The following is a 25,579-nucleotide window of genomic DNA, read 5'->3' as shown; positions in this document are numbered from 1 at the left end:
GAAAATGAGTTTTTCTGATTCCAAGTCCAGTATAACCAACCCATGCCACAATAAGAGATTAAATCCAGTCATATAGCCAGACAAAACTTGAACTCAGATCCTTCTAAGGATAACTCTCTACTCTCAAAGTACAAAGTAATTTTAGTGGGAGGGAATACTAGAAACTGAAAGGATCAGGAAAACCTTTTGAAGGAGAGGTTCTTGAACTAAACTATGGGAAGCCTTTTAGGTATTATAGAATGCAAAAGCAGGCAAGAATTCCTAGAATAGCCTAAACAAAGAAGCAGAAACAGAATGTCATATATAGTGTATAGCGAGAAAGCAATTTTGTCTGAAATATGTGTGAAAGAAAGGTTTATTTATGAAATAAATCTGAGTTTTCAGAGAGAAATACTTGACATTTTCTCAGATCCCCAAAATCTTTCAAAACTCTTCAAAACAGAAATTAAGTGTCAAAGATAAAGCAACTTTAGCTGTCTCCAAGATCTAGGATTCATGAAATCCAAAAGCATATTAAAAATAAAACAGCCATAAAATTATACCTACCCTGGACTCTTTGGCTCCACTCCCTCGTCTTCTAAACTACTAGCAGCATGGCTGTAATAACTGACCAAAGACCTGACAAAAGAGCTTTCAATAAAACCATATCCTAATCCCTACTTTCTCTTTCCAATATCCTGAAGATCCTAGCTCCAGACTGCAGACAGACACAGCTGTGTGGTAGTGATTCAGGAGCAGAAGCTTGCTGGGCTATATAGAACTGCAATGGATAGTCAGCACCATGAATGGCAGCTAGCAGTGGTCTGTGCTTCCGAAGGTCTCTACAGAAGAGGAACAGAGGGAAAGGGGGGGACACAAAATAGACCTCAATACCACATCACATTCTCTCTCCATCTCTTCCTAGGATTTTGAAGACCCAAACAGAAATCAGTCCCATAATACCAGTGCTACAACACTCTGATCTGCCAGTAAAAAGGCAAATAACTGAGGAATAAATAGTATAACAGAACACTGGAATATGTCCCTTCAGGAGGTGGGGAAAGGACTGGGTGAGGTCACTGTGTGTGTGTGTGTGTGTGTGTATGTGTCACGTGTGTGATATGTGTATAGGAGGAGAGGATCTACCCAACCTCTATTAAACCTGAAAGAAAAGCTCAGTATTCAACTGGAGCCAGTTCAGTCCTTCTAAAAGTCACATGAGGCAAAAACCTAGGCTGATGAACAATGCATTGCCCAGTACAGGAAAAAGCTAAGATGCTTTGCAATCTAGCCCCCAAGGAGAGGGAGTAAAAAAATGAGGAAGAGGAGTAGTGGGCTGGGGGTGAAGGGGAGAGAGAGGAATGGACATCACTAAAAATCTCAGGTAGAAAAAAAATCAACCACTATGAACAAAAGCAGATAAACCAACAGGGGAAACCTTAACAAAAGGAATTTTGGTCTTCAGATCTAGTAAATTTGGGCATTTATAAACAAATACTACAAAACAAAGGAAAACAATCCAATACCCAGTGGAATGTGAGAACATGAAACCACAATATGCTACTCTTGAATGGTTCAAAAGAGAAATGAGAAGTACAAAAGTAAAATTTATGGCTTGCACAATAACCCAGAAGAGAAAAACTTGAATCTCTGGTGGCAAGCCTTAGTAAAAAAAAATAAAAAAGAGAACAATGGATTGGAAATGCAACTACACAGAAGTAAAGGACAATGGAAAAGAAAAGCAAAAAAAAAAAAAAATAATAATAATAATGATAACAATAAAAGAAAAATATGCTTAGTATGCATGCTATATTGATAACCTAAGAGTCCTAGTTCTCCTAAAAGAAAACAAGACCAAAAAATGTAATCACCATTACACAAGAAATAATACAGAAAGCTGCCCAGAACTTCTGAACACATAAAATAAACACCAATCAAAAGAATTTACTTCCAGAAGTTTAAAAAAAAAAACCCATAAGGCTGCAAATTCCAAGACACATAATGCTTAAATTTAACAATTTAATTCAAAAACAAAAAGGTCTATAAACAAGCAGAAGAAAAGATCTTCAAATACAAAGGAAAATAAATTCAAATAATGCAAGACTATTCTGTACCCCTTAGAAAATGCAAAAGGGAGTGGAATAATATATTCCAAAGAACATGAAACTGAATGCAATCCAGTATGACTTTCCCAGAAAATCTGAACTTAATCATAAATGAGAAAAGAGACATTTGATAATAAAGAAGAATTTGAAAAATTCTTACAAAGAAAACTCAAACTGAAGAGATTGTTTGCTTCTCAAATACCCCAGACAACAGAAATACAGGAGGGATAAATAAATGCAGCAACCAAGGAAAATAATAGCACCAAAATGAAAGCAGAAAAATCACCAAGAGATTTTTCTAAATGTACACAAGGAGACAGGGGTGATAGTAGAAATTAGATGGAAGGAAAAGTGAAGAGTAGAGTCTGAGGCACTACGGACAAAAGCTGGCAACATCTTGCCTATGAGTGAATCAACATATTCTTATAGATCTACATTGAAAAATGAGAGGATACATAAAAGAGGGGAATACATAAAACAGGGAAATTTGCCCAGATTGAAATTGAGGACTAACAAAAAAGGGAAAGTGATTTCTATGATCTCAGGAAGAGAAACATCTTTGAGGAAGTGGATAATGAGTGGGGAAACTGATTGAAAGAAGATGAAAAGGGAAGAGTCTTCATTTTGTTGGTGAGAAGAGGTTCCACTAATAAATGTTACTATGGGTAAAGGAGGATATTTTATAATGGGAGATAGGGTCATTTTGTTAGAGATTTTATAGTAACAAACTGAGGAGTTTGTACTTTATCTTAATTAAGAAGGGAGTAAGAGGAACCTCTCAAAAAGGGGGATTACATAGTCAGGCCTATGCTTTAGGAATACTATTTCAATAGTTAGGTAAAGTTTTAACCAAGATAAGATCATTGAAATAACTTTAGATAAGGAATGATTTAGACCTAAATGAAGACAGTGAAGAGAGAACAGATAAGAAGTATGTTGAGAGATTACCCAAAAGAAAGATGGTCAGTAGTGTAATGCTGCAGAGAAGACAGGAAAAATAAATGGGGGGGGGGGAGAGAAAGCCACAGAATTTAGCAATCAAAAGATCAATACTTGCAAAGTTGTCCATGAAATCAAGCAAAGTGAATTGTACTGTATACAAAATAAGAGCAATATTCCTGAATGACCAGCTGTGAATGACTTAGCTATTCTCAGTAGTACAATCATCTACAACTACTCTGAAGAATTTATGAAAAATCCTATCCATACCCAAAGAAGGAATTGATTTTGTTTGAATAGATAGAAGCATTCTCTCTGTGTTTCTGTCTCTCTTTCTCTAGCTGTGTATGTATATGTGTGTGTGTGTCTCTCTCTCTCTTTCTCTCCATCTCTCTCTTTTAATTTAATTTTTCTTGAGGGTTTTTATTTTTGTCAGGGTAGGAGATTTATGGTTTTTTTTTTCACATCTTGACTTCTATGGAAATATTTTGCATAACTTCACAAGTGGTTTCTTAATTGTGGATGGTGATAAAGGAGAAAACCTTCAAAAACTTAAAAACAAATGTAAAAAATTTTTTGTTTGTTCTGAATTTAACTGGAGGAAAATATTAAATAAAGAAAATAAAAGATCAATCATAACTTTAGAGAAAGCAATTTCAATTGAGTGGTTAGGCTGAAAGTTAAACCATAAGGGATTCAGAAGTGAGAAAAGAGGAAAAAGAAACAATGAGTATAGACTGCTTTTTTTTAGATATTTGACTATAATAAGGAAGAAGGATATAGTGTGAGGGCTGAAGGGAATGGTAGGATCAAGTGAATAATTTTAAAAGAGGTTTTTATTTTAAATGTTTAAAGATTTTTAAAAACTTTGGCATGCTTACAGACAGCAAGGAAAGAGCTGTTAAATCTGAAGAGATTGTTGTAGCCTATTGGTGAGCCTGGGCACACAAAGTCTATATCAGTAAAATATAAATTCTGTCAAGTACTGCCAAGATGGAGAAGTTTCTGGTATGGGCCTGGAGACTGTTTAAGCAAGATCAGAGAGGCTAACAACTTAGATAATGGAAGCTTTTGGTCACAACTCACAAAATTATTATACATAATTTATGCTCTACATAGAATAATGAAAGTATGAGTCTTGAAAAGAAGAATACCAATTGTAGTCCATGAAAAGATGTCAAATTCCATATTAAAGAATGTGATGGGATATTATTATGCTATAAATAACAATGGAGGGGGAAAACCATAGAAACACAGAAAGACTAGTATGAACTCATACAAAGTAAAGTAAGACCCAAAAGAACAATTTAAACAATAATAGTATTGTAATAACAAACAATTCTTGAAAGACTTAAGAAGTCTGATCAAAACAAAGAACCATCACAATTCCACACCACTTAGGATGAAGAATATTAACCACCTCCTGGCAAAGAAATGGTGGTCTCAGGATGCAGATCAAAATAAATGCTCTTATGAACATGAACAATATGGACATTTGCTTTGCAGGGTTATGCATATTTTTATTAATGAATTTCCCCCCTTATTCCTTTTTCTGTGTCAGGGAAGAATAAGAGGGAGATGGGTAGATTTTTTTTAATAATTAAAAAAATAAATTAAGTTAAAATAAGTTTCATATCATAAATTTTTGTGTAATATAGTCTTATTCAATGAGCTCTAATAATGAATGCTTAAGATGGGTTTTTAAAAATAGTGATTTTTACAAAAAATAAAAGTCTCACTACCACCAGTGGGAGTAATCACTTTTCCTATAAATATATAATTAAAATATATACAAAGTTAAAACTTCAAATATATCCCAGGTGAGGTAAAATAAGATATATCTGCTATACCTAAGAATGAATTCGAAGTAAAAGAATAATCAAATGGAAAAGCCCTGCTCTGATGCTTCATTGTAGCTTGAAGACAATCCATGATTCTTTAAGGCTATGCCAGTGGGGTACATGTTTTGACTGGTTCTGCCATACTAGAAAAGCTCTGAATATAATTTGAGAAACAAATCATATCTGCTTTCTCCCTAAAACAAAGGTTCATTTTTAAATTAATATTTTCCCACTGATACTGTAAAAGTTATGAAATATTAATCTTAGAAGAATTAAAAGTGCTGATTACCCAAAAGATGATGAACCAGGGCAGGGTGGGCATCTTCTGACTGCAGAATATTAACAATTTATAGCACAGAAGTGTCAGAAAAAAAGATCAGAGAGACCAGAAAATGAGGTGGGCCAGTCCTGCCATAAAAGAGAGGAAACTGATACTCTATATAATCCAATGGTTGAGGTAGTCAGGTGGTACTGGGAGCCAGGAAGTCTCATTCATCTTCCTGAGTTCAAATTTGCCTTCAGATATTTGCTAGCTGTGTGACCCCAGACAAGTCACTTAATTCTGTTTCAACTGAATTGTTCAGTGACCCAATGGCATGTACATGATATTAGCATATCTAAATGAAGGCCTCCAGCACTTTGTGTACTTCATATTGATGATTTACAGAGCAGGAACAAGGGTCTTATAGGACAAAGTTTGTTAGGGAATTAATTGTCTTTACTACTGAAAGAAGTACCTACTTTGAGGAGATCACAGATCAACTGAAGGAATCAAAGAAGTCTTTAAAAAAATTCTTCATATCAAGGCAACATTATAATGTTCACAATGAAAATGCTTTCCTAAGCAGGCTACCCATTAGCTTTTGGTCATAAAACATTACATAGATTAAACGTTATAGAGAAATAAGCCATTACACTTAGAATCATGGAATCATTGATTTAGAGGTAAAAGAAACCTTAGAGATTAGTGAATCCAACTCCCTCATTTTTTAGATGTGGAAATAATGAAAAGAGATGTAAAAAGATCAGAAGATGATAACATTTCCAAATCAGAGTAGAGGGAAGAAATCAAAGAAGACTTCAGAAAGAAGAAATGTATGAGCTAAGCCTTGACAGTTCCAGGAAGGGCAAAGGTAGAAAACCATGGATCCTATTCACACAATTAATATCTGAGATAGGATTTGAACTCAAAGCTTCTTGACTCCAAGACCAAGATTCCATCCACTTCAGAATGCTTCCTTGTTTAAAAAAATACAAAAACAAAAACAATAAAAACAAAAACAAAATTTGTTATAATAAAATAAGCCACTAATGACTTCCTTAAAAAAAAAAAAAAGACTATGAGGAGAAATTTGTACTGAAGCTTTACTAGAAGCCTATCTCTAGTTTATAGGATAGCAAAGAACTGCACAATCAAAAGTCATCCTGTCTATATGTAGTATTTTTTGTTAATTATGTGACAATATAATAACATAAATGTTTAAAGATTTAGCTTCTTTGAGATATTAAATTACTTACAAGTTCCCCAGAATCTTGCTATGTTACTTTGTACAATTAACACTGGGACAAGCATAATGGGACCTACAAGAAATAAAGCCACAGTTTCTGCTGTTGGAGTTGGTTGTTGTCCTTCAATCTCAAGGATCAAAATGACATCACTACATTAAAGTCAAGTTATAGTGTGTTCAACTGTAGCTAATCAGTATAAAACAAATTTGGAATTCTCTGCCACATGTTGGACATAAATTGTCCATATGAACATTTGGGGTAGACTCTTTAACTGTACATCTCATGTTTCTTCTGAGCTACTTCAATACTACTTTGCTCATAGAGTTCTGAAGAGGGCATATCATGCTGTGTAGTCCTGTACCAATGCCTCTCATGGCATACAATCAATTCTAAAGTTCTTAAGAAAGACTATAAAATGAGCTAGAGAAGGAAATGGCAAATCATTTTAATATTTTTGGGAAGAAAACCCCGTAAGAGATCATGAAGAGTGGAACATAATTGAAAACAACAGAACAATAATTGAATACAACAGAACATTTCCATATATACATATATATGCTAGGCACTGTGCCTTAGCATTAGCTTTATAATTATAATTATTATATCTTTATAATTATAATTATTATATCTTTTGATCCTCAGAAGGACCCTAGGAGGTAGCTTCTATTATTATCCCATTTTACAGTTAAGGAAACTGAGGCAAGCAGGGGTTAAGTGATTTGGCCAGATTCATATACCTAAAATGTATCTAAGGCTGGATTTGAATTCAGGTATTCCTGACTTCAGACACAGTATTCTATCTACTATACTACCTAACTGCCTTAGATAAAGTCCTTATACTCTGGTGAATATTATAGTGAGTAATCAATATTACTATTAAGGAGTAATCAATAGATACAGCAATAATAGAACTTCTTCTATTAAGGAGTAATCAGTATATAATCTGAAAAAAAAGGGACTTTAATTTCTCATTTAATACTCTATTCATCAAACCATTCTATATATATGCAAGAAATTTTACTGGTTCTAAAAGGAGACTTCTGAATTTTTTAATTTAAGGGACTGTTTTGATTTTTGATTGTGTCAGGTAGACAGAGGCAAGTGGTCCCATGGGTATGCTAAGGTAAGTTGATCAAAAGATTTCCATAAAATAGATCTTATTTCACCAAATTCATTTAAATATGCACCAAAGATGGTAGTCAAAAAGCTTTGCGTACTTATGGACAAGCAGCTTGAAAACAGGACAAAATTCCAACTCCTCTAAAAGTATTTCATAGCAGTCAAACCTGTAAAACCATGGGTCTCCCTGAGATATATACCAATGGCAGCATCTTGAAGAATATCTTTTCCTTCACAGTAATCATATAAGTAAAATGTATTTATAAAGGCAACATAGAGCCTAAGATTAGCTGGATACTCAAAGAAATAGTGAAGGAAAGATAGCAGCTATGAATCAGATCATTTACTGTCACAGCCTCATTTCACACTTATACTCTATATATCAATCAATTTAGACTTTCAACTATTTTCTGAAAATGTTCTATGCTTTGAGGTGATCCAGTGATTAGAATGTTGATAACCTTGGACCCAGAAGACCTAAGTGCAAATCTAGCCTTAGATATTTACTAGCTGTGTAATCCTGAGCAAATCATTTAACCTCTAGCGACCTTAATTTTCTCATCTGTAAAATTCACCTTTTTTAAGGGATTATTGTGAGAATTAAATGAGATAATAACTATTATTCTCTGTCTCTATGCCTTGGCTCATTCCATTGTCTACAAATAATATGCCCATGTCTTTACCCTACATCTCTACCAACTTAAATCTTAACTATCCTTCAAGCCCCAACCTAAATTTTAATTTTAATCCTATCCTTTAAGATCCACCTTCTTCATGAAGCTGTCCTTGATTATGCACAGACATTTTTCCTTCCTCAAAACCTTGTATAGTAGTTTCTCTGAACCTCTTTCATGTTCTCTTTTGTAAAATAGTTATATGTGTAATTACTACTATAAGGATCATTTATCTCATTTTTTAAAATTTCCTCTGTAATCAGTATAGTAATCTTGCACAGATATAACACTTAATAAATGCTTGTTAAATTGAAATTAGAATACAAGTTACATGAGGAACATGTTTTAAAAGCTTTGGATTTAAATATCTAACTTGATATAGCCCATCTTGGATAAAGGGTGTCTGCTATAAAAGAACAACTCATGAGGAGGAGTCTGAGGAAGAGGAATGATATTAGAAGTAGGAGTTGATGTTAGAAAATAATATAACTGGCAATCATGATGAAAAGTGGGGAATAGAGACAGCAGCACTGAGTGACTAACAGTTCTGTAGAGTGGTGGGTAGGTAAAAGGAAAAGAATGATAAAATTACAGATGTAACTGAACACTGCCACAAAAATTCTTGTGCCATATTTTAAAGAATTTTATCTACTCAAAATAATCTTGTTCTCATTCAAAATAAATATCATTTTAGGAATTTAAAATTCATGACTAGTTTTTATTAATCTTTAAAGATACATTTTTGTTATATATATGTATATATGTGTGTGTATCTGTGTGTATGCATATGCATATATCTGCTGATCAGACATACAGATAGATATATGTATCTCTGTAGATAGATAGATAGATAGTTTGACTGACTGATTTCTATATCTATAGCTATATAGCTGGTCAGATTCCCTCATCAATACACTGCCCCATTCAAGAAATGGACTGTACACATAAGATAGGAATCAGCTCTTTACTTAGAAATATTTTGGATCACATGTAGTTTGTGATTTGAAGTCCTAGAACTACAGTTAACTTATTACATTTAGCTGTGTATACTAATCAACCTGTACTGTAACACAAGGAAAAGAAATCACAGTAAGTTAAAAAAAAAAAAAATGTCCTGTAAATGGAATCAATACAGGCAATTAATACCATTGAGGCATGCAAGGGATGACAACATCCATGCATACATACCCAAGATTTTACATATTTACCTTTGAGAGTCAAAAAATCCAGATGTGAATGCCCAAACTAAATGTTTAGTCACTTAAAAAAACCAGCCCATCAGTGTTCACTTTGGCTTAATAAAATTTACAAAACCAGGCACAAGAAACACTAGTTAGAAAGAGTTTAAATTTACAAATGCTACTTGATTATGTAACTGATATGCTATCTTTCAAACATTTAAATATTCAAATGATTTTTCAAATATGTATTTTCTCCAAAATCACAAAACTGTTGAAATAAAATTGAAGCTTGTCCCTATATAATTCTTATTCTGTATTTTTTACAGTACAGAAAATATTTAATTAAGCTGCAAAAACTGTAATAAAAAAAAAAACTTAAAATAAAAATCCTAACAAGAATTATATAACTATAAATTTTGCCTATTCCTACATTCATTAGTCCCATTTTAAGTTACAACCATTCTTTTTCCCCCTTTTGAAGCATTTCTCTTCTCCATAAGCTTTATAAAATCCTACACAAATCATAGAATTACATTGTGCTTTAATTCTTGGCTTAAAATGTCTTTAGCTATAAATACTCAAATGCTTTTTGAAAGAAATGTCACCTCCATCCTATTAAATAGCACTTATAAGATAATGTACAATATATTGTTACTAAGATATGTTTTTTAAAAAGCTAGTTATCACTATAGCTTATGGTTCACTTGTATTCAAGTATGTAAATTAATATAATTAATGCTATAGGTTTCATTTCATGAATATTCATAAACAGAATGATACTGTAGCTGTCATCCCCATTAACCACTAGATTTTTCAGCACTCAGACTTAAAGAAAATACTTGGAATTAAGAAGAAAAATGACTATCAGCAAGTAAGCTAAAGGAAGCATTCATCTTTACATAAAGATAAATTATAATCAAGAAGGTTGGGTGTTTTTTTTTTTTTTTTAAATTAACAAGACTACTTCCATGGGTTTCATTGAAAAACTAAAGTCATAGTTAATTTCTTTTCTAAGGAAAAGTGTTTTGCCTGAATGATGAAGAGAAACATCTTGTGCAATTTTGTATATTTTTATTTCCTTAAAATAATATGGGAATTAAAGAGTAACTTAACATGTTATATTACTAGTACTGCTCCATATATTTCACAACCAAAAACAATGACTTCTCCCAATGTATATAGTGTGTGGGTTTAGAAGAAGGAAAAGGGAAATCTTGAAATACAATTGTGCTATCTTGTTGTAGTAAATTTCTAGGCCTGGAGGACATATTGCAGAGGTGGTGGAGAGGGAGAACTCTCTTAATTAGACTTGTAGGTCAGCCCACAAAAGCCTATTTATTTTACTCATAAAATAGCTGAAATACAAAATCAATTTTATTAGCTTGAGTAGTAGAATACACCACCACCTATCATGAAGTTAGACTTGAACAGGTATAATCATCTGCTTTCCTCAGTGACCTCTCCCCATGTGCTGATATGTTATCTAAATTAATGGGGCTCTATGATGAGGAGGAAAAATTGTGAACTGGTAGCTTTGCAGCCTACTACCCAGTTACAAGTCACAGACTGAGGACTGACTGATAAAGGGACCCATGAAGAGGAGTGGTGTTTCCAGATAGAGAGACCAAAGACAATATAACTACACTTTGAAAAGAGGAAGCTCACAAGTACACAGAGGTAGTTTGGCTCACATTCCCCCAAATTAGATTTTGGTCTCACTTCCAGTATCTAGCCCAGCCTTCAGAAGAATAACAAAGGCAGAAATCCCAAATCAAAGAAGAGTCTATATTTCTACCACTCTGAGTCAACACAGCTTTCTAACTGGCTAATAGAGACAATGATCCACTATTGCTCAGACCTAAACCCAGGTTAGAAATTGGAAGAGCTCAGACCATGAGACCACAGATCTGCCCTGTATCAGACCACTTTAAGAGTACTGAAAACTTTTATATTTTCAGTTCATCCCTAAGATCCTAGAATTATGCAACATAACATCCCCGCCAAAGCACAAAAAGACAAACTCAAATCTTCCCTTCATAAGTATGGCATAGCCCAGTACTAATATCAAGTCTAAAATCAAGAAATATGCTAGAAAAATGGACAACAACCAAAAAAAGAGCGTCATTATGACAGGCATACTCAAGGCACCAATGTAGATAAGAATAGATCGAAAAATATCTACAAACTATGGCTCAGAGAAAAATATAGAATTTCGCTTATAATTCAACTAAAATTCTTGGAAGAGATAAAACAAGACTTTATTTAAATAAAGAGTTTAATAAAAGGAATAAAAGCACTTGAGGGAAAACCTGGGAGGAAACTGAGAGATGTAGAAAAAAGAATCAGAAAGGGAATTAACAATTTGGCACAAGAGGTACCAATAAAATCCTTGAAAATCAGAATTATCCAAGTTTAAGAGGCAACAAAAAATATTAAAACAAAGTCAAAAGACTGAAAAAAAAAACCATAAATATAAGGTATCACATAACAAAAGCAATTGTCCTGGAAAGCAGTTTGAGGAAAGGGGGGGGGGGGGGAATTAAACTATCTGAACACCATGATTAATTAATTAAGGACACCTGAATGTCATTCTTATCTGAAGTGGTCAAAAGACAGAAAATACATACATATACTGTTAAGGCCAGAAATACTTTTCACTCAACAGTGAAATAGGAAGGAAAGAGGAGAAAAGGGGAGGAGGAATTGAAAGGTAGATTAAGGGAAGGTTTAGCTCTAAGCAAAATAAACTCTAAGAATGTACAAAAACATTTACAGCTCTCTTTGATGTGGCAAAGAATAGGAATCTGAGGGGGTTCCCATAAATTAGGGAATAGGTGAATTAATTATAGCATATAGATATGATAAGCTTTTAGTACAATAATCAATTAGAATTCCAGAGGACTACTAAGGATAAGATATTCAAGTATAAGCTGTACTTTTACTCATTTCTCCTTTCTTGGAGCAAGAAAATTGAAATACTCACTGATTCCCCTAGTCCGTTCCCCCCTTCCTCTATTCCTTAGTAATCTCTCCTCCTTTGAGATACAAGCCATTCATATCTACTACCAATCAAAATCCTGATAACTGTCCTCTACAGATCCCCAATTCACTCCCTTTCCTTCTTCAATGAGTTCAGTACATTTGACTCTTCCAAACTTTCTCATCCTTCTCTCTATCCCTATCCTCTCAGTTGAGAATTTGTCTTTATTTTGTAGGAAAAAAAAATTACTCATTCACCCCTTCTCCCCATTTCCTTATCTCCTGTTACTGAGATGGCTTTTATCATTATTTCTACCCTTGTCTCACAAGATGCCTTACTTAGCAAGCTAACTCCCACTATCTTCTCAAAAATTCCCATTATATTTTGTCTCCTCCAATACTCTTATCACTTATTTTCTTTGTGTGTGAGATTTTTTTATTTTGTTTTACTTCTTTAATATTTTCCCCCAAGTTACATTAAAAACAAAATTTTTTACATTTGTTTCTAAAATTTTTGAGTTCTAGGTTTTCTCCTTTATTCCCACCCACAATTAAGAAACCACTTGTGAAATTATGCAAAATATTTCCATAAAAGTTTTAAAAAACATAAATCTCCCACCCTAATTTAAAGAAAAATCCTTAAGTAATATTAAGTTTTTAAAAAGAGAGAGATAGAATGCTTCAGTCTGTATTCAGACACAATCAGGGCCTTCTTTGGATATTAATAGGGTTTTTCATCATAAGTCCTTCAGAGTAGTTGTGTCTATCACTTATTTTTAATTCTTCTCTATCAATTGGCTCCTTTCCTACTGCCTACAAATATTCCTATGACTCCCTCATCCTGAAAAACTTCTCATTTGATTCTTCCATTCCTACTATCACTCTATATCTTCTCTATCTTTGTGGGTAAACTCAAAAAGTCTATCTACCTTAAGTGCCTTCATTTCCTTTCCTCTCAATATCTTCTTAATCATTTAGAATCTGGCTTCTGTCCTCATCATTTCACTGATATTATTCTATCTAAAGTTACTAGTGATTTCTTAATTGCCAAATTCATTGGCTTTTTCTCAATCTTCATTCTCTTTGATATTCAAATAATCACTGCTACTGATCTCCTCAATACTTTCTTTTTTTCTAGGTTTTGGGGATACTACTTTCTCCTGGTTTTCCTCTGACCTCTCTGACTGAAGTTATTCATTTTTGCCTAACTTTTTTCCTTTATCATTAGAGGGAGTTTGTCAGAAGTGGAGGAGAAATAAAATAAAAACTGTGGTGAGAAAAAAAAGCTATCTACTAAACTTAAAAATATAGAAGATACAGAAAAAGATGATCTAATTGCTTAGCTCAAAAATAGTACAATCAAATGCAATAAAAAATAATCTAGTGGCTAGAGAAAGAAAAGAAAATATGAGATGCAAAGTTTATTTTCCCCTTAGCTGAACTTTGTACTCTACCCTTGGGATATCACACTCTGGTTGGTAAGTCTTCATTTTACTAGTCTAGACACAGGCCTCCATACCACTTCCCACCATCTCCACACATGCTTTACATATGCTGACAATCATCCTCATCTTCTCCCTAAGAAAACTCCACTCTTGGGATGCAGAATTCAGATAGGGGAAGCTTCAGTTTATCTTATCTAATGGGCCCATACAACACTTCTTGGCCATTTCCATACCATATTACTGCAAAAGTCTATCATTCTTATATTCATTCTTACTCAACCCCTAGGTGTTTTTTTTTTTTTGCCTTTTAAAAAGAGAATATGCATAAAGCATTGAAGAGTAAAGAAAACAGAACCAAAAGATTAATTTGCACATTGAGGATAAATAGGAGTAAAAATACTTTAATACTTCACCAAACTTTAATAAAAATACTTTAATAATTCATCAAACTTATGGACAATCCAGTGAGGACCCAATGAATTCAGTGAAGCTACTCTTCAGCCAAAAATTACTATCCATTTATGGTTCTATATTTAAAAACTTTCTAGTATGATAGGAACTGACAGATCCTACAATCTCTGTTAACTTCATAATATGGCTATGAAGTTAAGATCTCTGCATTGGTGGTGGTTCTACATTTTTATATATTTTCTTAAACACAAAGAAAAGAGAATGTCTGTTCCATGAAATTAGTGAAAGTTCAAGTAATATAATGAGGTGAAATGAGAAAAATTTCAGGTAAAAGTATGAGAAGAGGTGGTCTGAGATTCCTTACCCAGTTTTAGATCTATAAGCCCAAAATATTTTTCTGGAAGAATAGAGAGAGAGAGAGAGAGAGAGAGAGAGAGAGAGAGAGAGAGAGAGAGAGAGAGAGAGAGAGAGTGTGTGTGTGTGTGTGTGTGTGTGTGTGTGTGTGTGTGTGTGTGTGTGTGTGTGTATAAAAGAGAAAGAGATAGAGACAGAGAGGGGGAGAATTAGAAAAAAATACAGGGTGTCCCAAAAGCCTTAGTGTAGTTTAAGTTATCAAACTCTGTATCTTATATAAGCTAGTGACCTACAAGTTTACCAGGAATCTGCTTCCTTAACCTGTTCCTATTTTTCAATTTTTCATCATAAAATCAAAATTCTCAAATTCAAATAGACTTCAAGGGTAATCTAGATGCTAGATGGCACCATAAGTCATTGAATGCTGAGCCTGGAGTCAAGAAAACTCATCTTCTTGAGTTCAAATATGATCTCAGACACTTACTAGCTGTATGATCCTGAGCAAGTGACTTAAACTCTGTTTCCTTAGCTTCAGTTTCCTTATCTGAAAAATGAGCTTGAGAAGAAAATGCCAAACCATTCCACTATGTCTGCTAAGAAAATCCCAAATGGGGTAACAAAGGATTGGATACAACTGAACAACAAATTAATCTTCTCTATGTTAATCCCTGACTTGATAGCTTTATGAGCAAGGAACTCACCATTTCAGGAAAAAAGTCTCTTGAGAGATTGCACTGGGTGCAGAAAATGGCAATAACATACCAGTTATGGGTCATAATTCCAAGGCAAAGAAAAATGCTTGTAGTCCCAAGGGATTAAGGGCTGTGGGTATCAATATCTTTAACAGTCCCAAGGGAACAGGGACCCTGAAGAACAGTATCATTTCTAGTCAGAAAGAAGCAGTGTCCACACCTCACCCCAGATCATACTTGCTTAGAATCTACAATGAGTTCTAAACCCTCAGAAGTAGAACCAAAAATAGCAATGCGAAAAAGCCCAAAACTTGGCATTAAGGTTCTTCACAGCAAGAAGGTGGTACATCTTTAATATAAAGTTCACAGTGAAGAAATAGCCTAGAAAAAAGCAAACAATCAAAAAAGGAGATAAAAAACAACAAATTATCATGGTGACAGGGAAGATCAAGACACAAACCTAAATGAAAATAACAACATCCAAACAGTTACAAGCAAAGCCTCAAAGAAAAGGGTGAAATCTATACAAGTTCAATAAGTATTCTTAGAAGGGCTAAAAAATGATTTTCAAACTCAAATAAGAGTGGTGAGGAAAAATTGATTAAAGAAATGAGAGCAATTCAAGAAAAGGCAACAAACATTAGTGCATACAAATACTGAAGAAGTATTAAAAAGAAAATGAATTGGCCAAATGGAAGAAAAGGTACAAAAGCTCCCTGGAGATAATAATTCCTTAAAAATTAGAATACAACAAGAAAAAGCTAATGACTCTGAGATATCAAGAAAGAATGAAATAAAGTAAAAAAATGAAAAAGTGGGAAAAATGAGAAATATCTTATCACAAAAACAACTATTCTAAAAACTGGATCAAAGTGAAATAATTTAAGAATTATGGGACTACTTGAAAACCATAACTTTTTTTTTAAAAAGCCTAGATATCATATCATATGTAAACAAAAAAAGTATAAAGGAAAACTACAAAAATACCTAAGAATCAGAGAGTAAAAGATAAATTAAAAGACTCCACCAATCACCACTTGAAAGAGATTCCAAAATAAAAACTTCCAGAAATATTATAGCCATAGCTCCCAGGCTAAAGAAAAATTACTTGAAGAAAAAATCATTTAAATACCATGAAGCCACTATGAGGATCACACAAGATTTGGCAGTTATCATATCAAAGAAGCAGAAAATTTGAAAGATGATATTTCAGAAAGCAAAGGAGCAAGGATTACAAATAAGAATAAGAAACAGCAAAAACAAGTATGAATTTCAGAAGGAAAAAATAGATATTTAATGAAATACAGGACTTTTAAGCATTCTTGATAAAAAGATCAGAGATTAATAGAAATTTTGACTTTCAAACATAACATTCACAAGAAGCATAAAAAGATAGACCTGAAAGAGAAAAAAATAAGAGACTCAGTAAGACTAAACTGTTTGTAGTCCTATATGGAAAGACAATACATATAACACCTGAGGACTTTATCATTATTAGAGCAATTAGAAGAACTCTATAGACAGAAGACAGAAGAGTAAGTTATTTATAGTGGGATAATCTTTTAAAAAAAATAGACAAAAAGAGGAATATACTAGGAAAGGGAAAGGGAAAGGGAAAGGAAGAGTAAGGGAAATTATGATATAAAAGGCATGCAAGTAGAGCTTTTACAATGAAATGGAAAATGGTGGGGAGAGGCATTGCTTGTATATACTCTCCTCTGAGTTAGTTCAAAGAGGAAAGAACATGCACACATATCACACACACTCAATTGGATATAGAAATCTATTTTATCCAACAGGGATGTAGAAGAGTAAAGGAATAAGAGAAGGGAGGGCAAGAAAATATTGCACAAAATAAGAGCAAGAGTATGTGATGATCAACTATGATAGACTTAACTCTTCTCAGTAATGTGGTGATCCAAGACATTTCCAATAGACTTTGGATAAATAATCAAAGGATATGAAAAGGCAGTTTTCAGAAGAAATCAAAACTATTACATGCAAAAAATGCTCTGCAAAACTATCAGAAAAATGCAAATTAAAACAATTCTAAGGTACTATATACATCCATCAATTAAATAATATGTCAGAAAACAAAGATGACAAATAATGGAAGGGAAGAGGGAAAAATCAGGATGCTAATGCACTGTTGGTAGAATTGTGAATGGTTTAACCATTCTGGAGAACAATTTGGAACCATGCCCAAAGGGATAAAAAAATGGACATACCCTTTGATCTAGAAATACCACTACTTAGGTCTGTGTCTGAAAAAGATCAAAGGGGATGGATCTATTTGTTAAAAAAAAAAAAAAAAAAAAAAATTAGCAGCTCTTTTTGTGGTAACAAAGCATTGGAAAATGAAATGCTCATCAACTGAGGAATAGCGTCAAAAAGTTGTGGTAATGACGGTGATAGAATGCTAATATGTTAAAAGAAATCATGGAAAGACATATTAACTGAAGCAAAGTAAAGTGAGTAGAATCAAGAGAACATTGTACAAAGTAACAGGAATACTGTGATCAAATGTAAAAGACTTAGCTACCCTAATTAATTAAATAATTCAAGGCAATTCCAAAGGACCCAGAATGAAAAATGCTATCCACTTACAGAGAGAGATCTGATGAACTCTGATTACAGAATGAAGCATATTTTTTGTGTGTTTCTTCCTTTTTATTGTTTGTTTTTTGCAACATGGCTAATATGGAAATATATTTTACATATATATGCTTGATACTACACTGCTTGCCTTCCCAATGTGTGAAGGAGGGATGAGAAAGGAGAGAATATGGAACCAAAATTTTAATAAGTATTATAACTAAATACACAAAAAAGGAAAAAGGGGGGGAAAGAACAAAAAGAATTATTTTCAAATAACTGAAACTCTTTCCCTATAATCTGTTTTCCTAAGATTTAATTCTTATAAAATACTTTCTTTCTCCCTCCATTTCTTCTTTCTCTTCTCCTGAACTCTTAGATGCCTAAAAATCTTCTTTTCATAATAATGTATATACAAGGTAATATGATATAGCAAAGAAGTCCACTTCAAGATGGAATCCCTTGATACTGCTCTAAAATTCATTCCCATAACTGTAGCATAAATTAAAATCCCACTTATAATTCTATGGAACAATATACACTCACTCCAAATCTGCTCATATGATCTCAGATATGTCCAATTATTTTTGTAACTTGTTGCAAAAAATAAAAAATTAAAATCATATCATAAATCAAAATGATATTGGCTCTTTTTCAAAATAAATTTCCCAATCTTTTTGATGCTAGGGAAATGGCACATAGGTAGAATAAATAGTGAGGATCATCAGTACTATTTGAGTGATGGGGAGAATGGAACAACTGTTTAGATCTCTTACTGGATACCCTCAAAGGGCTCTTCTACAAAAGGGTTAGACCTTTTGTTGAGATTCCCAACAGCTAGTAAGCATCAAGGTTGCCAGAAAATGCTGGTAATTCATCTCTGAACCTGTCTTCAGAAGCCAGTTCACACCAAGAACAGTAATTACATAATTTTCCTATACAAATGAGATAGGAGGTATCTAGACTTGAGGCGCCAGAAATTGCAACATATTTCTCAGACCTCCAAGAAAACTCTATTGTGCTATGGATAAGAGACTCAGTGGGGGAAGGGCAACATTAAGATTTTTTTTTTAAATCTATGTTTTCAAAAAACAATTAAATATATTCAATCTACACAATATTTATGTTGGTAGTTTTCATTTGTGGCCAAAATTTCTGAGCAGAACCCTACTCTCTGTTCTTATAAGGGACAGGTATTTTGCTCAATTAAGTCCCATTTTATCTTTTTTCTACTTTCTCTTCTTTACTCTTTTGATTTCACCAGCCCATTAGAGACAACATTAAATTCCAAAGCATTTTGATAGGCATTATGAGAATCTCTACTTAATTTAGAAAATAATCAAGAAGATAATAACCATCTATCTCACAACAAAGCCCTCACTTTCTGGGCATCTCTTACCATCTTAAAATTTAATATATCCTATCATAGCAAGCTACAAAAAGAAGAAATGTAGATAGGAATTAATTACAATATAAAGCTGAGGTTTTAAAATTCAAATAATTCAATTCAGCTCTTCAAGTAAATATTTGTGAAAAGGATTGGAATTAGGTTACATTTATAGGAATTAGATGTTATATTAATCCTTTTTAAAATAGAAAAAATATGGAGGTTTCAAATTATTTGATGATAGTTCAAGATCGTATCCACAATTCATAAATATATAGGTCATTTGGTTTTCTGTATATGTATGTATGTATGTGTATATATACATAACTGCTCACAAGCAGCCATAAAACACACTCATTGAATGACTTGTTTCACACAGTAATGTTTTGGGTTACGTTGTGTGTTTTTTTTTTAAATAGCATATAAATGTCAACTTAATTATACAAAGTGAACTTAATAACACTAACCTTTAAACATGACTAGACTGCTGAAAGAAAAAGATTGCTAATCTCAGAGAGATCGATTCTATGTGTGTTTGTGCTGGTATTTTCCTTATTTTAATAAGTTAAGGGGGAAAAAACAAAAACATAAGCCTAATCCCTTTATCAGAACTTTTCCTGAATGTGTGGGTGGGGAAAAGAAGAAAAGGAATTAAAAAAAACAAACAAACTGATCCTTTGAACAAAGTGAAAGTCTCTTTATGGGAAGCAGAATGTTAATTTTCACAACAAACATCCAGAAGCTTTATACCCTTATTATCTTGCTCTTTCAGCATTTAAAAAAAAAAAAAAATCATTATATTTATGGGATTCCTCTTACCTGCCTCTGAAGTTCTGCCAGGTTGTAAGGTAAGGCACCTTCGGCCAAGGGTGCTATTCTCTCAATATCTGCCAAAGTCAACCGCCTTCAGGTGAGAACATAGAAGAGAAATAATTGTTAGATTAAACAAAAATAAACCACTGAAAAAGAAAAAAAGAAACTACACTTGCCACAGTTAAAAGAAAGTGCACAAAAACAAATAAAACAACATAAACAATGGAAAATTATATCATAAAGGGCTTTGCTTTAGAAGGAATCAATGAAGTATATCATAAGTTATCAAGATTCTGCATATACTAAGCACAGTTTGCTGAATCAAGTTGAATTTATGTTAGAAACCAAAATGAAATCGTTACTGAAGTATGCCTATTATTATTGCAAGAGTCTATTTTGCCAAGAAGTGTTGAATTTATGGTCCTTGTCCATGTAATCCAAAATTTCTGAATGTTGTCTAAACCAGATTAAAATGGGGAAAAATTGGGAAATATTTAAAAGAAAAAATATAATGTAGTATAGATAATGTTAATTTGTGATTTTCTAAGTCAATATTAGGGCAAAGTTTCTAATTAGGTTAGATAGTACTGTAGTTAGGTTAGGCTGTAGAAGACCCTCTCAAATCATATTTTGAGAAGTGCCATTTGTTGTCCTCAAGATATCTTAAAACATGAAAACCATAAAAAACAAGTTTGCAGAGATCTTGCCATGCACAGAGCAGAAAGATAAATTACATTTATAGAAGTGAAAAGGAAGAAGGAGAATTACTGATTTGGAAAAGACTTTAAAAAATTTGTTTATGTTTATTATATATATTTATTTATATATTTTATAACTAAGAAAGTTTAGATTCAAAATCTTTAAAAGGCTTGCCCAGATAATGACAGATTATGACAAAATTTAGACTAAAATCCAAGTTTCATAAGTTCCAGATCAAGGTTCTTTCCAATATATGCTAATAAATAAATAGCAACCATCTCACTTCTTCCCTGACCATTCTGTCCTTCTAAGACAACAGATTACATGTATATATAAATCTCAAAAGAGAATTCATGTTATTCCATTGACCCTAACATTAGAACCTACTCCTTGTATTGAATATCCAAAAATAAACTTAACTAGATTATCTTTGGAATAAGAAAAATCTGGCTTACTAAAAGATTCTAACCTGACTTAATTTTAATGGCTCTTCCAATGAGAATTAAAATATGTAGCAGTATTGTGGATAAAAAGCCATTAGATGTGAGCAAGAGAGTCCTACTTTCAAAAGCTAGAATATTTTAATAATATTATTGGGGGTTAAATATATTGTACTTTTAAATCTTTTCAAGTCTTAATAAGTCACACAACATTACTGTAGTTTGATTACTTTTGCATGTAAAATATTGTCTGCCTCCAGCTCCAAACAAGTTGATATTTCATAGGTATTTTGAGAATCAAAGAACACATGACCACTCATTACAAAAGACTCTTCTTTGAATAAGAGTCAACTTCCCATAGATTTATTATTTATAATATCTTCTGATGATAAATCAATAATATGTTCTTCCTTTTATTCATAAAACACATGAACAGACCCCAGAAGATTAAGTCCCAACTCAACTTCTATATCCTGGTCCCCAAGGGATGTGTGAAATCTTAAAAAAGACCCAATCTTAAAGAACAGAGCTCCTGATTTTCTCTGCCTTTATGGACATTTGAACAATGACTTAACTATTTAAGAGAAACAGATAACTGAATCCTTAATCCAACTCACCTGCACTCAAGTTTTACAGGTCATGGTTTACTTTCACATAAGACATATAGCCAACATCTACATGGATTTTTTTAAACTGTTGCCTTATAAACTAAATATTCTGTCATTAGAATAATTACCCAGTAGCATTGTATAGATCTGCAAGTTGGTAGAGAATATCAATTTCCAAAGGTGTAACTTGTCCATATCTTATCGCACTTTGGGCAAATTCCTCTGTGAGGGAGAAAAAATAAATAAAAAATAAATATTTGCAGAACACATAACAAACTCTTACTTTAAACTGAGAGTAACAACCTGCACTATACTTGAATTTAATCATTTACACACAAATATACACAGTAAAAAATGTTTTTTTCCAACTCAAATATTCCTAGAACTGAAGGAATTTGAATGCAGATTGAAGTATTTTTTTTTTTTTTGCTTTCTTTATTATTCTTATTTTTTTGGTGTGTTTTCTTTTGTAACATGGATAATGTGAAATGTTTTGCATGACTGCACATTTACAATCTATCAAATTACTGGTCACCTCAAAGAGGGGTGAGGGGAAGGAGGAAAGAAAATATGGAATTCAAAATTTTTAAAAATTAATGTTGAAATTTTTGTTTACATGTAACTGAGGAAAAAAATAAAAATCAAGTCAAATCTTCCTAGAGAATTTTAGATACCTCCTTTGCTTCCCACCACTTGCTACTTGTTATTAGAGGTATCTGTGTATGGATTCTTCTTGGAATCCCTAGTTTTTTTCAAGGCCCAAGCTAGGTAATTCTAGTCTACTATTGTTAGTACCCTTCCCTCCACCATGAAATAACTTTGTTCTTACTTATCTATGTACAAGTTGTATTACCTCATCAGAATGTAAATTCCCTGAGAAAGGGCTGTTTCATTTTTGTCTTTATGTCCCTTATGTATAGCCCATAAATAAATTAAAGTAATGAATAATTGAAAATTGAATCATATATATGTCATGTCCCTAACTTCCTCCCCAAGAGAATATAAACTACACAGAAGCTAAAACGATTTGTTTCATGTTGGTTTTCCAATTGCCTAGCCCATAATAGATAGTTAATAAGTGTCTGTTGAGTTAAAAGACTCAAACATCTATTAAAAAATAATTTGTGTATTACTAAATTGCCACAAAAGTTAAAAAAAAAAGTTATAAGGGATAATCAAAGGTGAACAACATCAAGCTAAAATTTGGTGTCAAAAGTCAAAGATGAAAACTCATCTAAGTTTGCCTAATAAAATTCACTAAAAAAGAACTAACTTCCCAAGATACAATAACAATAAAACAAGGAAATAGGGTCACTGTTGCCCACCACCTTAATGTCACTCTTTCAAATCTGTTTTTTCATCCACAGACCTGACACCCCAGTCCAAACATTTTGCTCTTGCAGCATCACTTCACATCACTCTGAAGCCCAACATTAGGATAATAAACTTAAAACCATTTTCCATGGAAGACTAAATGGAAATTGTAAAGACATTAACAACAAAACTTACCTTTTGTGACTTCAACATCTTTTCTTGTGCCCGCTAGAGTGCTGTATATCTTACGGACAAGTTCCATGTTATTCAGTAAAGAGTTAAATGCATTGAAGTAGGAGAAGCTAACCTGGTGGGCAATACTTCCACCGGCTGCCTAGAAATGAAATGACATAGGGGGAGAAAAAAAAGAATGCATTTTCACCCAAGTTGGATTTTTCTTAAAATTGATCCAGAGCATTCATCACTCTACCAAAAAAGCCCCAGTCCATAAGTATAAAGAACATATCATGCTTTTAAAAAAAAAAAAAAAAAAAGTGGGGAGAGTTCTCCTGCCTTATAAGGAAGGTTGCATTTTAGACTTTAAAATAAATAAATAAATAAAGTAGCATTCAGCAGCTGGACTTCATGGTTCACCTGTAAGGTTAGAACTAGTGAATACAATTAACAATCTGGGAAAATCATTTCTGTTAAACATTTCTTGGCTAGTCCTTACCTACAGAATTACTTGTCTGCTCTAGTGCAATTAAACCCCAGTCTGTTGACCTTCAGGAAACAATTTAAGTAGCTTCTCTTAGAATTAATAAATTTTTCAAGATTTCAAGGCTTTTTAAACAATATTATCCTACTCATTAAAAAAAAAAGACTATTGCTATAATTTTATTTTAACATCTTAATTCTACATTTTGGTCCTGAAACATTTAGAACTGGAAGAGACACAAACACATTTCACAATCTCTTGCTCTGAAATAGGGGAAAACTCTGTTTTTATAATCCTAACCACCAATGGAGGTTCAGCTCAAAAGCCATCCTTCTTTAGCTCAGAATTCATGTATATCACCTATCTATATCTTATTTTGTTATTTGTGTCTCTTGTAGTAAAAGCCCCTTAATGTCACAGACAAGGAGAGATTAAAGTGGCCTGCTCCAGATCATACAGGTAAGGATTCAGCAGAGGCAGGATTCAAACTCAGATCCTCTGACTTCAAATTCACTGCTCTTTTCCCTGCTAAGTACATTAATAATGCTGTTAAGTATAGTTAGGATTTTTTAAATTGGCTGGGAGATATACTCAGCCAATTTTCTACCTCATCTCTACAGAGAACCACAGTATGCCCTCTGGACTTAAAGAAAGAAAAACCTTCACTATTCTTGCTGGGTAAGGAGATGACTTCACCTCTGTAGATCTATCTACATAAACCCACTTCAGATTTATGAAAGGCTGAGAGTGGGAATTTCAAAATAGACGTAAACCATAGTTGACTGTTTTTAAAGCAAAAAATTCAAAGGGATGCCTGCATTAGGATGATTATTTTGATTCCAGAAATTAATGGAGGGGGGAGGTTGTTGGGGGGGGGGGGGGGGAAGCACAGGTAACTGCTACACAAGTGTCTTCCACTTTATCCAGAAATATACCTGGACCTAAACTGGGCGAGATCTTCAACTAAATTGAGGCACCAGTTAAATACCAAGAGAACTTGAATGACTTAAATCCAAAGGGGATTGGGTGACAAATTCCAGTAGCTTTCAATCTCTAGATCTTGAAGAGATGGAACCAAGGTAGAATTTAAATGAACTGCTTATTGAAAGTTTTTCTTTGCCCCAAAGAATCAAATCCTTGCCTTGCAGATCTTCCCCTCCCCCCCCTTTCTTTGTTTTGAGGGACAGAGAAGGGAATAGTGCAGAATATGTAAGAAGTGACACGTATCCTGTTCAAATTCACTGGAGAAAAAGAACAGGAGTTGATCTTTCTACCCCAGTGTAAAGCAAAGATAATGACCTTCAGCTGAAACAACACAAGGGCTCACTGGCCTCTCTCCATGTAAAACAAGCAGTGATCAAAAACGTACACATATGTATAAGGCACGCACAAGAAAATAGACAAGTGAGGGAGGGTCACTTCAGAGGAAGTGCCTGAAAATCTAACATGTTCAGCTACTTGCAATTTATGTGAAAATGGTCTAAATCTAGTTTTGCATTTAAAACCAGCCTTGGGGAAAACTTGATCCATGAATAATTCAACTGGCTTATTTTTCAGGCTTGGTAGTTTAACAGAATAATGATCAACGTCTAGACCATAGATAGGCAGTGGGTGCCATTTTTGTCATACCAATAGTTAAATGGCACATAGAAAGAAGGGACAAAGGTGAGAGAAATGGGTCAATGCCAGACAGCTCTTTACATAAAAGTGCTTTTCTAATTGAATATATCTTTTGCTGTGACCACAGAGGCTAAATGAAGGTGCACAGAAGACACACTGTCCCTGCTAGCAAATATTGGAAATAGAACTTCATATGTGGGTCTCAACTAGGTGGTCA

The 25,579-nt window shown here is 33.3% G+C and overlaps 1 protein-coding gene across 3 annotated transcripts in view; it reads right to left on the bottom strand.

The window, feature by feature from the left end:
- The window catches only part of SLC25A12 (solute carrier family 25 member 12), a 104,935-nt gene that overhangs the window by 36,496 nt on the left and 42,860 nt on the right, over positions 1–25,579 (bottom strand). For all 3 annotated transcript variants that reach the window (XM_074303127.1, XM_074303129.1, XM_074303128.1), the window contains 3 exons: positions 23,280–23,418; positions 21,899–21,992; positions 20,030–20,114 (listed from right to left, as the gene is read on the bottom strand). In XM_074303127.1, coding sequence (XP_074159228.1) covers positions 20,030–20,114; positions 21,899–21,992; positions 23,280–23,418 — 318 coding nt within the window. The remainder of the gene's footprint in view (positions 1–20,029; positions 20,115–21,898; positions 21,993–23,279; positions 23,419–25,579) is intronic.

This window comes from Sminthopsis crassicaudata, chromosome 3, assembly GCF_048593235.1.
Source record: "Sminthopsis crassicaudata isolate SCR6 chromosome 3, ASM4859323v1, whole genome shotgun sequence".
In the NCBI taxonomy this organism is placed as follows: domain Eukaryota; kingdom Metazoa; phylum Chordata; class Mammalia; order Dasyuromorphia; family Dasyuridae; genus Sminthopsis; species Sminthopsis crassicaudata.
The sequence above is the reverse complement of the archived record's forward strand: the minus strand, read 5'-3'. Positions and strand labels throughout refer to the sequence as shown.